The sequence below is a fragment of the Hemicordylus capensis genome, chromosome 6, assembly GCF_027244095.1.
Source record: "Hemicordylus capensis ecotype Gifberg chromosome 6, rHemCap1.1.pri, whole genome shotgun sequence".
Classification (NCBI taxonomy): Eukaryota; Metazoa; Chordata; class Lepidosauria; order Squamata; family Cordylidae; genus Hemicordylus; species Hemicordylus capensis.
The window spans coordinates 41,696,997-41,714,844 of record NC_069662.1 but is presented as its reverse complement, the minus strand read 5'-3'; the positions used below and the strand labels follow the sequence as shown (position 1 = coordinate 41,714,844).

Sequence of the window (17,848 nt, the reverse complement as noted above, 5' to 3'; positions counted from 1 at the left end):
GAGTACTGCTGAGTCATAAGGAAGGAAAGGCATTGGGTGATTGGCTTCTATAGGACTAGAGCCCAAGTCCAGAGGCAGAGGACTCGGCCAACACAGAAGCAGAACCTTCCTGCCTTTCACTATTCTTTCTTTCAGTGCTAATTTTGCATGTTCAGAAAAATCATGTGGGTTGGTACCTCTTCAGAATTCACAAGAGGGATTGCAGTTTTGAATGTTCTCCCTCCCATTAAAAAATGGCTTCCCTGTAGTAAACTTGGATCAAGGAGAAGGGTAGGCTGAGCTAGGACCATTGTCCATTACATGCCAGAGTTCTGTGAGCAGGGACTCTTGCCCCCTCCCCGCGCATGTTGGTTTTTATACAACTATCTTTGGAAAATGAACTGAGACGTGGACTAAATAAATATTGCAATGCTGATTTCATGAGTTTTGTTCTAATGGATCGATAAGGCTGTCTGATCTTGATCTAGAATATGGGAATGTTCTAGAATATGGGACAATTGGCTGGCCTGAAGACAGGTGCTGGGTTAGATGGACCCTTGGTTTGACTTTGCAATGCGATTCTGAGAATTGATTGGCTGAAACCTGTCTTTTTAGCTAGGAGTTGCTTTATTTTAGAGAAAAATGCAGGTAAGGCGATATTCTTATAATATAAACCTTGTGCAAAGAGGGAATTTTATCTCTCTCTCATATAATACAGGTCACTCTAAGCTGATTGGTAATAGATTCATTGACAACAAAAGGAAGTACTACCAACTAAGATTCTTGTAAGCTCTTAAAGCGTAACAAATATATTTTAGCACAGGGCTGCACAACTGTAGCCCTCTAATAGTCAGTAATCAACATAAGAACAGTCCTGCTGGATCAGGCCCATGGCCCATGTAGTCCAGCATCCTGTATCACACAGTGGCCCACCAGATAGGAACATAGGAAACTGCCATATACTGAGTCAGACCATTGGTCTGTCTAGCTCAGTATTGTCTTCACAGACTGGCAGTGGCTTCTCCAAGGTTGCAGGCAGGAATATCTCTCAGCCCTATATTGGAGAAGACAGGGAGGGAACTTGAAACCTTCTGCTCTTCCCAGAGTGGCTTCATCCCCTGAGGGGACTATCTTGCAGTGCTCACACATCAAGTCTCCCATTCATATGCAACCAGGGCAGACCCTGCTTAGCTATGGGGACAAGTCATGCTTGCTACCACAAGACCAGCTCTCCTCACTGCGACTGGGAGCCTACAGGCAGGAGTTGAGGGCATGCCCTCTCTCCTGCTGTTACTCCCCTCCAACTGGTACTCAGAGGCATCCAGCCTTTGAGGCTGGAGGTGGCCTATAGCCCTCCGACTAGTAGCCATTGATAGACCTCTCCATGAAGTTATCCAAACCCCTCTTAAAGCTGTTACTCCCCTGCAACCCTAACCCTCTTCTGCACCTTTTCCAATTCTGCAATGTCCTTCTTTAGATGTGACCAGAATTGTCACCTGACTATTGACTACTGTGGCTGGGTATGATGAGAGTTTTAGGCAAACAGCTGGAGAGCTGAAGTTGTGCAGCCTTGTTTTAGCATAAGTATTTGTGCATTAAGTAGTTAATGGGTAGGTACCCTGAGTACAGTCAGAATAATATAAAAAGAGTGGGAGCTTAAAAGTGCAAAAGGTAGCAGTGGGTGGGCATCATTGTCATATGTGAATGCATGATTCAGCCGTTGTACCCTCTCAGGACAAGCAGCTACTGGAGTTGAATAGGTATGAAAAAATGCCAAAGGGGATAGTTGCTTTCTATAGTGAGTAAGCCACTCCCAGTCTCTACCAAGAATTCCATTGTGTCAAATTTGCTAACTATTGATCCTGGTTAAATTTACTAGTGGAAATCTTGTTGAAATTTAGTAGTTCTTTAGAGTAACACTATTGAGTAATTTAGCCAGGATATCAACCACTGACTTTACACTGAGATCTCTGTGTAAGCCTGTTTTTTTTGTTTTGGAAGCATGGGGAGGCTGCAAAGGAGGAGGGGAGCACGCACCTGAAATTCCAGGTGATCTGTTCGCTATATAAGATAGCGCTCTTGTTAAAAAGACCCTGGAACTGTACAAGCCAATGTCCATCTCATTCTCTCATGTGTGTGTGTGTGTGTGTATTTCATGTCAGCAGACCCCAGAATTAAGCGACCCCTTTCCCTATTGGCATTGGCAATACACCATCCAGACAGCTTGACCTCCATCCCGCCCGTTATCTTTCTAGTTTGGGGTGAATCTCCCTCACTACACTCCCTGTTAGAAACAGAATCCTGAATCATGTAGACTGAACACAGTGGAAGCTCGCCTGAAAGCCTTGGGGTTAAAAATATGTAGATTATTTGATTTAAAATATCTGCCTTCTCTACTCATAAAGCAGCAACACTTTGAGATGCAATTAAATTTCCTCAAATTCAAACTCAGTGGTAGAGCACCAGCTTGCATGCAAAAGGTTCCAGGTTCAATACCTGGCATCTTCAGGTAGAGCTGGAAAGTCTTGTGCCTGATACCTTGGAGAGCTGCTTCCAGTCAGGATAGACAATACTGAGCTAGCTGGACCAATGGTCTGACTCAGTTGATAAGGATATAAGGCAGCTTCTTGTGTTCCTATTTACTTTACTTATCAATGGTCAACATAACTGCCATTCAGAAAGAAAGAGCCCTTGAAGTCCTTTCAGATACCTGCTATTTGTGGCTTCATTTGTTTCCCTGTAGAACTACACCTCTGTTTAAATTTAAATTGTCCCCTTTGTTATACAAACTGGCCTTATCAAGGTCTAAACTTGCTTGCCTCATGTAAGATAGTTCTCAAATTTGGGTCATCTGATGTTGTTGGGCTACATCCCCAGCTACAGTAGTCTTTGGCTGGGGATGATGGTAGTTGTGGTTGAAACGCATCTGTGGACCCAAGCTTGAGATCCCCTATTTCTAAACAATCCTCTCATGCAGAAGTGGTCCTGTCATGAGGCCAAGGTACAGGCACCTTTTGGGTGCTGTATGGGTGACAGATCGGTGGGGGGTGGGGGCAGAGAAAGATCAGACTGCAGTGGCACATTTCAGCAGGAAGTTCTCCTGGGCAAGTCTGTTGAAAGCCTATTCATTTCAGTTGCTTTTGCAAGAGAACTGTTCCGTTGTGCCCCATTGTAATTAGCAGAAGAGGGCTGCCATTTGGATGTTCTGCTTCAGGCTCTAAAACACTTTGTGCCAACTTAGTTTATCCATGAGATACAGATTGCTTCTTGTTTTGATGGTAGAATAGATATCATGTCCTATGCAAACTTTAGCGATTACGGGCAGGAGTGAAGAGTTTCCCAAACTGATACAGGATAAGACAGCTGATGTCTTGGAGAAAAGAATTATTCTCTCCAGTTTGAATGAAGACCCTTCTACTTGCAAACCCCGCCTACTAGAAGTTCTCTCCCTCACTGCAGGGAGAGAAAGGAAAATAAATCCACCCAGCCATCCAACCGTGGTTGTGAATGTGCTCCAGAGGGCTCGTATGGGCCCTCCGACAGTCGGGCCACATGCCCATGGTGTCACGCTTGAGGGGCATCATTGGTGTGCGTGGCACACACACAATAGGGTCACCAGGGATGGGGCAGAACCTGTGCCTCCATTCCCTGGCTCCGCCACTGTTCAGAAACAAAAAAGCTGGCAGCAGGGAGGTACTATGACTATATTGACATAAACAGGAAAGTATACTTGTTAAGATGTAACTTAAAGAGTTACTTGATTTTTAATTCTTACAATTCATTGTGTGGCTGCTTAGGAGCTTGAATTGTATTCTTCTGGTGGCCACAACATGTGGTGAACTTTGGGCTGTTGATCGTGCAGATCTGCCATTGATATTTGGTTTTCTTTGATGGTTAGCAGCTGTACAGAGGCAACCCCATGGTGCCATCCAGTTCATGTGGCAAGCTGCTGCACATGTACAACTCTCTGTGTGGAGCAGCTGCTATAAAAATTTAATTTCAGTTAGCACTTGTGTTGCTTGATGGTGGTATGAAGCTGACTTAAGAAAGATGTTAAAAGTATGGAGAGAAGGGAAGGGGAGAATGGACATTATTTTAAAAGTGGAATAATGCCTTAACCTACACTGTCTGAGCATTTCAGGAGTGGCATCTTCTCTTCCACTTCTCAGCCACAACAGGCTACTTGAGCTCTTAGTCCAGTGAAACTCCTGGAGATCCCCATGTGACTCACATTTTTCTGTGCTCTTTTGCGGGGTACAGGGAAATCGGCATTAGATATTCCTCTTAAAATGTGTGTGAAAAGTAGTGAGACTGGCCATCGACAATAACCCCTACCAAAGTACCTATGTACTTGTGAATATGGCCTATGTTAGGCCTCATCAGTGGGAATGAGATGACAAAATGTTCCTCTGAAGCCACAGCAATAATTGAAAAATCTGTTCCTTTTGGAAACACAATCATAAGAACGGAAAGCACAGTTATATCGCTAGTTCTATTTTGGCCTCACACAAACCTTGAAAAGTAGAAGAGGAAAATGCTGCTGTAATATAATGCTGTAAGAATTCTATCAGCAACCTCTGAAAGAGATACAGTGGTCCCTCGACTTACAAACTACTCGACATAAGTATTTTTCGAGTTACAAACGGCAGTTTTAGATCCGGTTTTAGATGCGGTTTTTTCGACTTACAAATTTTTAGATGGGGTTTCCTCGACTTACAAATTTTACATGCGGTTTCCTTGACTTGCCTGCCTGTTTACTGCCTGTTTATTCTTGAAAAGAAATGTTCCTGTGCAGTTTGCAAGCCTTACTGGGGGTCTGGGTCTTTTTTCTAGGCTCCGGAACGCATTAATCCGTTCCCAATGCATTCCTATGGGAAACCGCTTTTCGACTTACGAATTTTTCAACTTACAAATGTGCATTCGGAACGGATTAATTTCGTAAGTAGAGGGACCACTGTATCCCCCTTCTGCTCTAAGGAGAGAACAGTCACCTACTGTAACAGGTTTTTATTTATTTTTAAAGGCGAATTGGGCAATGTATGGGGGCACTTTAGACACTCGAAGCACTGTACAATTTTGTTTATGTTGGAAGCACCCTAGGCTTTGAGAATTCAGTGGTAATACCTTTTAGGTTGGGATGTTGTACCATTTTAGAACAAAGTTTTATCTCAGAATTTGAAAATCGTAGAGATTGCCCACACACTGGGCTTCCATTCTCTCCAACTTTGCCATGCTAAATCTGGGGATGGGGGTATTTGGACTGCTAATCTCTAATGTGTTATCCTTACCACTGTCTCCTTCCACTTCCTGTAGGATTCTCAACCATCTCCACTCGCCCTGCTTGCTGCTACATGTAGTAAAATTGGCCCTCCCGCTGTAGAAGCAGCAGTTGCCTCTCCTGCTCCTCCTCAGCCTGCTCCTCGTAAACTGGTCCCCATCAAGCCTGCTCCCCTTCCACTGGGTTCCAACAAAAACAGCATTGGGATCTTGTCATCAAAAGGGAACCTCTTCCAGATTCAAGGGTCTCAACTGGGGACATCCTATCCTGGTGGGCAGCTGGTGTTTACCATTCAGAACCCAGGTGTGATCAACAAAGGGGCCCGTTCACCTGCCAACATCCAATACCAGGCAGTTCCACAGATACAAACAGCATCAGGGCAGACCATCCAAGTGCAGCAGAATTTGGCCAACCAAATACAGATTATTCCCAGTACCATCACCCCTTCATCGTCTTCCTCCTCCTCTGCCTCTTCAGCTCATAAGCCTGTGCCAATCAAGCCAGCACCAGCTCACAAAACCCCGCCAACGACTATCCATAACGCGAGCAACATTGTCAAGTTAACTGGTGCCAGTGGTAATGTCACCCTTACACTGCCAGTGGGCAACCTTGTGAGTGCAGGGGACACCACTGTTCAGACTCAGATTGTTCCGGAGAGCCCCTCAAAACCAAGCAGAAAGACTCGTAAGAAAGTGATGTCTCCTCCCCAGGCAACTGCCATGGCTGTGACTGAGCAAGTGGAAACGGTCTTGATAGAGACCACAGCTGATAACATCATCCAGGCAGGGAACAACTTGTTGATTGTTCAGAGTCCTGGCTCTGGCCAGCCAGCAGTGGTCCAACAGGTGCAAGTGGTCCAACCCAAACAAGAACCACAGGTCGTTCAGATTCCTCAGCAAGCTCTGCGGGTAGTCCAGGCAGCATCGGCCACGCTCCCCACAGTCCCCCAGAAGTCCCCACAGAACTTCCAGATTCAGACAAATGAACCAACTCCCACTCAGGTATTGGGCGCTTTCCGTTGCAGGTGGAGTTTGTCTGACATTTGGGGGTGAAACAGGGCTGGAGAAAATCCCATGTCCTTCTGTCATAATGCATCATTTCTTTGTTTATAAATACATGACATATTTGAGTCGCCCTTTCTATTAAAAGATTCAAGGTGACTTTTGCAAACTGCTTGGTACACAATAACCCTGATCCAGTGATTTGCAGTTGTCATGGAAAGACGGATTTCCATAACAGGGCATACTACTTAGGAGTTATTGCAGTTTGTATTTAGGTATACTCCGTAGGGACTCCTGCAATCTTCAGGCTTGGATTCAAGGCCCTATTTCTCCTGTATAGCTTTTTGCAGCTCCTTGTTTTCTCTGGATCCAGGCCTTGTTGATTGCTCAGGGTCCTGGCTCTGGCCAGCCAGAAGTGGTCCAACAGATGCAAGTGGTCCAACCCAAACAAGAACCACAGGTCATTCAGATTCCTCGGGAAGCTCTGCGGGTAGTCCAGGCAGCATCATTTATTCATTTTTTAAATGCCAATAGTTGTTAGAACTCTAACCCATCATATTAGAGCTCCTAGAAACATTAAAATAAAATCAATTCAGTAAAATACTTGATAAGTCAAATTGTATTAATTAATATCCATTTATAATCAATTTTAAAAATAATACAAAGTACTAGAAATTAAATATTTTAAATTAATTTAAATTATGGTTAATTTTAAGTCTTCTGTAACCAGATCTCTCTTCCATAATGTTTGGATCAGCCTGGATGGAATATTTAATTTAGATTAAGAATGTAGGATTTGGTCATTAGATACAGAAATATTTAAATATGTGTAATTGGAAAATTCTTTGCTACAATAAGTGGAAGAAGATTTTCTTGCCGCTGGAGAAGGAAACATGCACCATTGGGGGTGCATGTTTGCCTACATACATAAAAATACTTGGAGCATTGTTTTGAGACTTTACTTTCCCTAAAATATTTCATTTATTTATTGGGAGAACTACTTGTCCTTCCAGTGCTGCCCCCCTTTTTGGGGGGTCAGAATTAGGATACAGTGAAATCATCTCATGATGTTAATGTCAGTGCTTCAAAATAGGGACATTAAGCACATTTCCAGAGTTACCAGATGTGGAGTAGTGGCAGGTAGGTTTATGAGAAACCTATTTTTAATAGGTTTTCACACAAAGCGGTCATTTATGTGACAATTCACACAGTGACTGATGAGTTTGGGACGGCATGTTCATGTGTCCTATACAGTATTCATATATGGGGAGGTGATTAAAATGTGATGGGAGCCATGTTTTCTGCTGCTAATTGGGGAAAGTATCATATTGGGCTGAAGAAACTTCAGGACAGCTATAACATGTTAACTGTGCAGTAGGAGTGTGCACGGACCCGTCCGGAGCCATGCAAAAGGCCTCCGGACCGGTCCGGAATTCAGCTGGTCCGGTGGTCCGGCGCTTGGGGGACTGTGGCTTTAAGAGCGGGGCGGGGTAGTACTTACCTGCCCCCGCCGCTCTTCCCCCTCTGGTGCTGGACTTGGTTAAAACATTTTTGGGGCGGCAGAGTTCCTCCCTGCCGCCCCTGCCCCTGTCGTTGCCTGAAACAGCTGAAAGAGCTCCCAAAGTTCCAAGAAGTAGAAGCTGGCAGCGGGCTCATGCCGCCTACGTCATTGTGACGTATGCGGCGTGCGTCCTGCCAATGGCGGCGGCGGGCGTGCGCACCGTGGCGGGCGCATGCACCCACCGCCAGCTTCTAGTTCTTGGAACTTGGGGAGCTCTTTCAGCTGTTTCAGGCAACGACGGGGGCAGGGGTGGCAGGGAGGAACTCTGCCGCCCCAACAATGTTTTAACCAAGTCCAGCGCCGGAGGGGGAAGAGCGGCGGGGGCAGGTAAGTACTACCCCGCCCCGCTCTTAAAGCCACACTCCCCCAAGTGCCAGAACACGCCTCCGTGGTTCCGTGCACATCCCTACTGTGCAGACCACCAACCAAGCCGCAGACTGCATGCCTTTTTGTTTTGTGCCTTTCTTTCAGGTCTATTTCAAAACGCCTTCTGGTGAGCTGCAGACGATGCTACTTCAAGAAGCCCCAGGTGTAACTGTGGCTCCTTCCCCCACTGCCACCTCTTGCAGCAGTCCTATACCCCGCATCTCCCAAATGGGAGGAAGTACCAAAAAGACAGGGGCTCGCAAAGAGCGTGCCCTGCCAAAGATTGCCCCTGCTGGAGGCATCATCAGCCTCAATGCAGCTCAGCTTGCTGCTGCTGCTCAGGCCATGCAGACCATCAGCATCAACGGAGTGCAAGTTCAAGGCGTTCCTGTCACCATCACTAACACTGGAGGTGAGATATGTGATGTAGAGGAGTGAATCCTGATGGACTATGTGATGGAACTGCTGGTTGGATTTGGGATATAAATTCTCCTGTGATGGGATAACTTCCTGAGTTTAACCTCAGGATAAACTCCTGAGGAAACTTTAATGGTCAGGGGATAAGGGGACAAGTACGTGTGTGGATTGCTAACTGGTTGAAAGACAGGAAACAGAGGGTAGGTATAAATGGAGAGTTTTCACAATGGAGGGAAGTAAGAAGTGGGGTCCTCCAGGGATCTGTACTGGGACCGGTGCTTTTTAATTTATTCATAAATGATCTAGAAGCAGGGGTAAGCAGCAAGGTGGCCAGATTTTCAGATGATACCAAACTCTTCCGGGTAGTGAAATCCAAAACGGATTGTGAGGAGCTCCAAAAGGATCTCTCCAAACTGGGGGAGTGGGCGACAAAGTGGCAAATGCGCTTCAGTGTTGGCATGTGTAAAGTGATGCACATTGGGACGAAAAACCCCAACTTCAGGTATATGCTGATAGGATCCAAGCTGTCGGTGACTGACCAGGAGAGGGATCTTGGGGTCGTGGTGGACAGCTCGTTGAAAGTGTTGACTCAATGTGCAGCAGCTGTGAAAAAGGCAAATTCCATGCTAGAGATCATTAGGAAGGGGATTTGAAAATAAAACGGCTAGTATTATAATGCCCTTATACAAAACTATGGTGAGGCCACCCCTGGAATACTGTGTACAATTCTGGTCACCACATCTAAAAAACGACACTGTAGAACTAGAAAAAGTGCAGAAGGGGGCAACCAAGATGATCAGGGGCCTAGAGCAGGTTTCTTATGAGGCAAGACTACAACACCTGGGGCTTTTTAGTTTAGAAAAAAAACGACTGCGGGGATAGAGGTCTATAAAATCATGCATGGCATGGGCAAAGTGGATAGAGAGAATCCTTCTCCCTCTCCCATAATATTAGAATCAGGGGTCATCCCATGAAATTGATTGCCGGGAAATCTAGGACCAACAAACATAACTTTTTCACACAACGCATATTCCACTTGTGGAATTCTCTGCCACAAGATGTGGTGACAACCAACAACCTGGATGGCTTTAAGAAAGGTTTGGATAATTTCATGGAGAGGTCTATCATTGGATACTAGTCGGAGGCCTACAGGCCACCTCCAGCCTCAAAGGCAGGCTGCCTCTGAGTACCAGTTGCAGGGGAGTACCAGCAGGAGAGCGGGCATGCCCTCAACTCCTGCCTGTGGCTTCCAGCGGCATCTGATGGGCCACTGTGAAACAGGATGCTGGACTAGATGGGCCTTGGGCCTGATCCAGCAGAGCTGTTCTTAGGTTCTTATGGGATAAGTGATACAAAGACCACTTGATTCTTTCTTGCCCCCTTTAAAGGATTTGGAGAATTGGAGGTAGAAAAGGCCTAGAGACTTGGGGATGAGAACAGGAACAGAACCAGTTAGAGTTTTGCTAGTGTGTTTTGATGGAATTTGGACCGTTGGCATGGAAATTGGGGCGGGGGGCGGGTGGATATCCAGAAGGCTGCAACCCTAAGAATGTGTATTTGGAAATATGTTTCATTAGGAAGATAGGAAGTTGCCTTATACTGAGGCAGACCATTGGTCCATCTAGCTCAGTATTGTCTACACTGACTGGCAGCAGGTCTCCAAGGTTTCAGGCTGGAGTCTTTTCCAGTCCTTCCTGGAGATGGCAGGAAATGAACCTGGGACCATCTGCGTCTAAGGCAGTTTCTCATTCCATCTCCAAAACCTAGGACCGGGCTACATAAGGGATGTTTCTTGGTGCCCTCTGTAGCTCCTAACAGAAGAGTTGATGGTGTACATATAAAACTTAATACTGTGCCAGAAAAGGGACATATGATTCCCTTAGTGCTCCATATCCCTGCCTCAGACATTTCGTTACTTCTTCTTTTAGCCTTCCTAGGGAGAAGGATGGCTAAAAAGATTTCTTGGGCAGATGCAAAATTGGGAGTGTATTAAAGCAATTAGGAGAACATTTCCTCTGGATGGGTGAATGAGAGACCAAATCACTCAGACCCCCAAAGACTGCTGTTGTGGTAGCTCCAAGAGCCTTTACTGCACTGAGGGAGGCATTTGTGAGGGGCCTCGCAGCGCTATCCCAACTGTGCACATGGCCTCTCTTGGCCTTTCAAAGCTGACAAGTTGACATGTGTAGCCATGATAGTGTCATAGTATTCTTTCTACCTCCAGGCTCTGTACTTGCACAGTCCAGGAAGTGGTGGAAGTCAGGAGTCCCACGACGCTATATCATATTTCCATTTTAGGCTGAAAGCTAGGGGTCCACAAACTTAACTGGCTTTCACTGGCCCCAGGGATGGGGTCTTGCTGTGTTTGGTGCAACTACAAAATGTAGTGTAAGGTCAAGGACACTTGTTTGTTCCCTTCCCAGCTTTGGAGAAGGGAGTGTTCCTGCCCTCTTCTCTAGTTTGGAATTGGAAAAGGGGGTAGGAATTGTTCGTTTGACTGATGCGTTTGTGAGGTGCTCTTTGCAAATGCAGTGGCCAAAACAAGCCTATTGCCTCCCCTTCTAGCTCCAAGCTGGAGGGGAGAGGTGAAGAATTTGCTCATGAGCACCTTGCAAATGCAGCAGTCAGACAAATTCAGCCATCTTTCCATTTGGAAAGGAGGATGGCATGGGGAAGCATAGCCTGAGTGGAGGGGATGATCCCTGCCCCGCTTTGTGGCTTCAGACCTAGGAGGAAGACTGGTGCATGTTGGAGGGTGATATGACGCTTGCCATAGCATACAAAGAATATGTAAACCAGCTGAAAGCACTGGGAGTGGCTTGCCTCATGATGTGGAGAGAGATCAGAGGGAGGAAACAAACTGGTGAGTGGGAAAGGGCTGTGAAAGATTATTGCATGGAGGTCTCTAAAACCATGGGCAGTATATCTGAAAGTGAGCGACCTCCCATAAAGGAGTGGGAAAAGCCTGGATCCCTGGTTTCAAGCAAGAATTAAGACATGTGGTGTATTGGGCCTGGGTTTGAATGGAACTTGGAGGAATCGGGTTCCTCCCCCTGCTGAATTTGGGCACATCTTAGTGGCAAATAGGTCCTAAACAGCAACTTCTTCATCCCTTTTCCTTCAGGCCAGCAACAGCTGACAGTGCAAAATGTCTCTGGCAACAACCTAACCATTAGTGGCCTGAGCCCCACCCAGATCCAGCTGCAGATGGAGCAGGCACTCTCAGGAGACCTGCAGCCTGGGGAAAAGAGACGGCGGATGGCTTGCACCTGTCCCAACTGCAAGGATGGGGAGAAAAGGTAAGGTCTAGGGCTGGGACGCTCCAGGGAAGAAAGGAATACCAAGGCCCCTATGCCTCTTTACAAAATACAGCTCTTCCAGTTCTTTGGTTGTTTGGAGTAGCAGAAACAGTGTTTTGGTTTTTAGCCTACTTTCCAGTAGGCTTATGAGATCACCAGGCATTCTGTGTCTGTCTGTCTCCCCCAATCAACTTCGCAATGCCTGGACCAATATGAGCCAAATTTGCTAACGCTGTAGGGACACATAGGGACGTCTCAATGGTGTAGTTTGCAATGATGTCATCCACCCCAATTCAAGATGGCGAACATGTAGAGGTGAAATTGGGCTGACTTGTGAACTGCCTGACCAATTTGAACCAAATTTGCTACAGCTGTAGGGACACATAAGGATGGTTGAAGGGTGTAGTTTGTAATGATGTCATCCATTCTTATTCAAAATAGCAGACGTGAACATTTGAGGTGCAAGTAGGAACTGATTTGGACCAAATTTGGTACAGTTGCAGGGAAACATAGGGACACATCACATGCATAGTTTGTGGTGATGGTCATCCACCCCAATTCAAGATGGCAGATGCATGAATGTTTGAGGCACAAGTGGGCTAAGTTGCGAGCTGCCTAACTGATTTGGACCAAATTTTAGTGCAGTTGTAGGGATAGTTAAAGAAAGATAAGCAGATTAATTCTTACTAGAGCAACTTGTTTTTAAACTGAGAATGTAGGCCACTGTGAGTGCTTTCCTTTGGAATTCTAAGAAGCCTGCAGGAGAGAGAAGAGGAGGAACATCTGCTACCAGGCAGACTCGGGGTGGGAGACTGGGTGCCTGCCTGTCTGCTTCTCCTTCTGCCCCCCAGGATAGGCTGCTGAACTGTGGTGAGGCTTTGCAGGACTGGGGCCCAGGGAGTGACTTGGTAGTTTTCTGAATTCCATCTGCCAGAGCTTACTGCTCAGGACTATTTAGGGTGCTGCCAGTGGCGGCGGGGTTGCCACCAAAGGGGTGACACCAGCGGGGGTTGCCCCTTTAGGGGAGCCACTTCAGGGGACAGCGAGGGCCAAGTTTCCTGGCCCAAGAATTGCCTGTGGGTGGGTATTTAATAGTGGGGCTTCTGTTTTAATTAGTCCTGGGTGAGATTGTTTTATAATGTGTCTGGGCTTACCTGGAGATGGGGAGACGGGGGGTGTATCCACTGATTATGGAGCGGCAATTTCGGTGGTGGTGGGTAACAGAAGAAGTAACCTTGGCAGGTCAGCGGGCCATTACAGGGGAAGGAGAATTAGAAATCTAATAGCTGTTTCCCCTTCCGGCTGTCTTGCCAGCTCTTTGACCTTGGGGAGCAGTGCCACCCTTGAAACCACCCTTGAAACCTCACCTTGCTCCTCTGTAATGCCAGGTCAATCCAGAACAAATCGGAAACTATCCATGATCTTATTCTGGATGCAGGAGCTGACCTGGTATGTATTACAGAGACCTGGTTGGGGGAGGCTGGTGGCCTGGTCTGGTCCCAGCTTCTTCTTCCAGGGTACTCTGTTGAGGAGTGGATGAGGAACCATGGCTGTGGTCTATAAGAATAATATCTCCCTTACGAGGATCCTTGTTGAAGTGTCTGACCATATCAAATGTGTGTACTTATGTTTGGGGACCAGGGATAGACTGGGACTTCTGTTGGTATACCGATCACCCCACTGCTCAGAGTCCCTAACTGAGCGGATGGACTTGGGCTTGGTGTTGGAGTCCCCCAGGCTTGTGGTTCTGGGGGACTTCAATGTTCATTTCGTGACCAATTTGTCCAGGGTGGCTCAGGAGTTCATAGCAGCCATGACAACTATGGGCCTGTCCCAAGTGGTCTTGGGACTAACTCACATGCTTGATTTGGTCTTTCACTCTGATCAGGGTGGTGTTCCTTGGGCGGGGACTCCTGTGATTTCCCCATTGTCACAGATGGACCACCATCTGGTTAAGGTTGGGCTTGCAGTCACTTCCCACCTTCGCAGGGGTAAGGGACCTATTAGGTTGGTCCACCCCAGAAGGCAGGGGCGTAACAAAGCTGGAGTGGGCCCAGAGACAAAATTTTAAAATGGACCCCTCGCTGATACATACATACACACACACACACACACACACACACTTCACAATATATAGTACACTCACACTCACATCCCCATTATGCCAGCTTCTCTAGAAAACTCCACGCCCTCGCTTTAGCCCCGTCCCTCCACCCTCCCATGGGGAAGAGCGCTCCCGGCTCAGAGTTGCTTCTGCAGACAAGGACTTTGCTGCATGCATGCAGCCTTTGCTCCGAACTTGGGGTTGGCTTTTCCACGGCACCAAAGCTCTGCGGGTGTTGGGGAGTCATGTGACTTGCCTCTGGGGGGCCCCTCAAGGCGTGGGGGGCCCCAGGCAGCCGCCTCCCCTTGCCTAATGGTAGTTACGCCCCTGCCAGAAGGTTATTGGATCTAAAAGGATTTCAAGAAGCCTTGGAGGGATTTAGTGTTGGCTCTGCCAGCGATCCTGTTGATGCCCTGGTGGAAAACTGGAACAGCAAGCTCACCGGGGCAGTAGACATGATAGCTCCTAAGCATCCTCTCCAACCCGCTTCAAAATTGGCCCCTTGGTATACAGAAGAACTACGGGGGCTGAAGCAATGAAGTAGACGACTGGAGCGCAAGTGGAGAAAGACTCTACTTGAATCCAATAGATTACAATATAGAGTGCATTTGAAGATCTATGCTCAGGCAATATGTGTGGCAAAGAAGCAATTCTTTTCTGCCTGTATTGCATCCGCAAGTTCACATCCAGTGGAGTTCTTTAGGGTTGTGAGAGGGCTAGTATGTGCCCGTCCTCTCTTGAATCAGAATCTGGAACCATCGATTACCCACTGTGACGTGTTTAATGAATACTTTGTGGGAAATATCTCTCGTATTCGGGCCAACTTAGACTCCATCTCCACAATTACTTCAGTGTCTGATGTGGAGGTGTCCAGTGACTCCTCTTGTGTGGTTAAGTTGGATCAGTTCCAGTTTGTGACTCCTGAGAATGTGGATGAGCTGACTGGAATGGTGCAACCTACCACCTGTTTTCTTGACCCTTGCCTGACATGGCTTATACTATCTGGCAGGGCGGTTGTTGTAGAAGGCATGGTAGAGATTATAAATGTGTCTCTGAGGGAAGGCAGGATGCCTCCTTGTCTTAAAGAGGCAATTATTAGTCCACTTCTGAAGAAGCCTACCTTGGATCCCTCAGAGTTGAGCAACTACAGGCTTGTCTCCAACATTCTGTGGCTGGGCAAGGTAATTGAGAGGGTGGTGGCCTCTCAGCTTCAGACAGTCTTGGAGGAATCTGATTATCTAGACCCATTTCACACTGGCTTTTGGGCAGGCTATGAGGTGGAGACTGCCTTGGTTGGCCTGATGGATGATCTCCAATTAGGAACTGACAGAGGAAGTGTGACTCCGTTGGACCTTTTGGACCTCTCTGCGGTTTTCAGTACTATCGACCATAGTATCCTTCTGGAGCATCTGAGGGGGTTGGTGGTGGGAGGCACTGCTTTGTGGTGGTTCCGCTCCTATCTCTTGGGTAGGTTCTAGATGGTGTCCCTTAGAGATTGTTGTTCTTCAAAATCTTAACTTTTGTATGGTGTCTCTCAGGGCTCCATATTGTCTCCAATGTTGTTTAACATTTACATGAAATCACCGGGAGAGATCATCAGAAGATTTGGTGCAGGGTGCTATCAGTATGCTGATGACACCCAAACATACTTCTTCATGTCAACACCATCGGGAGAGGGCATAAACTCCCTAAATGCCTGCCTGGAGGCGGTAATGGGTTGGATGAGGGATAACAAACAGACTGAATCCAGACAAGACGGAGATATTCATTGTGTGGGGTCGAAAGGAGATGAGTTTGATCTGCCTGTTCTGGATGGGGTCACACTTCCCCAGAAGGAACAGGTGCACAGTCTGGAGTGCTTCTGGATCCAAGCCTCTCCCTGGTGTCCCAGGTTGAGGCAGTGGCCAGAAGTGCCTTCTATCAGCTTCGGCTGATACGCCAGCTGTGTCCGTTTCTTGAGATAAACTACCTTAGAACAGTGGTACAGATACTGGTTACCTCCAGACTTGATTACTGCAATGCGCTCTATGTGGGGCTGCCCTTATGTGTAGTTCAAAAACTGCAGCTGGTTCAAATGTGGCAGCCAGGTTGGTCTCTGTGTCATCTCAGAGAGACCATATCACTCCTATCTTAAAAGATTTACACTGGTTGCCAATAAGTTTCCGGGCAAAATACAAGGTGTTGGTTATAACCTATAAAGCCCGGAACAACTTGGGCCCATTGAGTTCATCAGGAGAGGTCCGTCTGCAGTTGCCACCAGCTTGTCTGGTGGCTACGCGGGAGCAGGCCTTCTCTGCTGCTGCCCCAAAGCTTTGGAACGCGCTCCCTCCCCATCTCTGACAGCTTTTAAAAAGTCTCTAAAGATACACCTATTCACCCAGACTTACAATTAAATATTGTTTTAACAGTTTTAGCATCGTTTTAAAATCTTGTTTTAGAATTTGAGTTATTGTAATGTTTTAACTTTTACTATATGTTATGTTGTCTTAACTACTGTGTTAAGTTTTTGTTATCTGTTTTAACTAATGTTTTTACTTTTTGTTTGTTTGCTTGTTGTAAACCGCCCAAAGATGTGAGTTTGGGGCAGTATAAAAATATGTTTAATAAATAATAAATAAACATACAAATACTGAGGTGAGTGATAAAGCAGTGTTTTCTGTTGCTCCAGCTGTCCTGAGGTGCTGGCTTAAAGTATCTTGTAGTTCTTGCCAGAAAGCATGCCTGAATATCAGTTGCACTAAGACTAAAGTGCTGGATAAAAATCAAAGTGGTGGTGTTCAGGAAGAGACTGAAATGCAATAGGACGTCCCATTGAGCAGGTCACAAGTCTTAAGTATTTAGGGATACTTGCTGACGTACAGACTGATTTTCTCAATACTACTGGAGTTACTCCAAAGGACTACTAAATTTTCAATAGGACTTCCTCTAGTAAATTTAGTCTGGATTTTCTGTTTTATTTTTTCTTTGTAAGCCACCTTGAATTTGCTTTGTGAATTGCTTTGTGTGGTGGGACATAGATCTTTTAAATACATGTTTTTGGTTCCTCTGGCTATTAAATATCTTGTGGGAAAGATGGATAGCTTAAATGACCTGTGCGAAGCTGTTTAGAAATAAATGTTACAGTATGTCTCATACTTCAATCAATAGCCTCTTCAGCATTCTGGTTTTGGCACAAATGTGTTATATCTGTTGCACATGGTCCCTTTTCAACTACAGGAGCTTGCATTTGTTGAGCTTAGGAAAGCTTTCACAGGATGAGGTTTCATTTTATGCCCTGAGCTTTGTTGGATGAGAAATACTCTAGTAGTCCACTCAATTGATGTATCTAAGGGGTGATAGAAGATGTAGTATAATTAAATATTATACTTCTATAATGTCACTGAAACTAGATTTTTTTTCAAAAGAAGTTTTGGTTGACTTCATGAATGAGTGATGCTGCTAAGATCCACTCATTGTTGCAAGAGTCAGGCAAATCTTGCTTACAGGGTTTCCCTCTGCTTTTGTGGTTTATAAAATTTGAATCAATTATTTACAGGCCATTGCTATTTCTTGTTATAGTTTTCGTTTTCTCCAATCCAACAACTATTTCAGTCTTGTGCTAGAAAATGTATTTTGAAAAGTGTTTGCTTATACTCTCTGTTCAGTTTGAATATTGGTATGTCATCTTGGATAGTGCTTGTCACCTGTAGTTACCTTTGTAATAAAACTGACAGTGGCTGTACTGGGATGAGGCTATTTGTTCAGAAATAATTAACTTCTGGGTTATTGCCATGATTCCCCTGGGCTGTTGATTAGGATGGCTAAGAATTCTTGGATCATTTCTGGGAACACTGTTGTGAAACT

At 46.0% G+C, this 17,848-nt stretch overlaps 1 protein-coding gene across 7 annotated transcripts in view; it reads left to right on the top strand.

Moving 5' to 3' along the window:
* The window catches only part of SP2 (Sp2 transcription factor), a 34,751-nt gene that overhangs the window by 14,172 nt on the left and 2,731 nt on the right, over nucleotides 1-17,848 (top strand). For all 7 annotated transcript variants that reach the window (XM_053266553.1, XM_053266554.1, XM_053266560.1 and 4 more), the window contains exons 3-5: nucleotides 5,293-6,258; nucleotides 8,291-8,597; nucleotides 11,727-11,901. In XM_053266553.1, coding sequence (XP_053122528.1) covers nucleotides 5,293-6,258; nucleotides 8,291-8,597; nucleotides 11,727-11,901 — 1,448 coding nt within the window. The remainder of the gene's footprint in view (nucleotides 1-5,292; nucleotides 6,259-8,290; nucleotides 8,598-11,726; nucleotides 11,902-17,848) is intronic.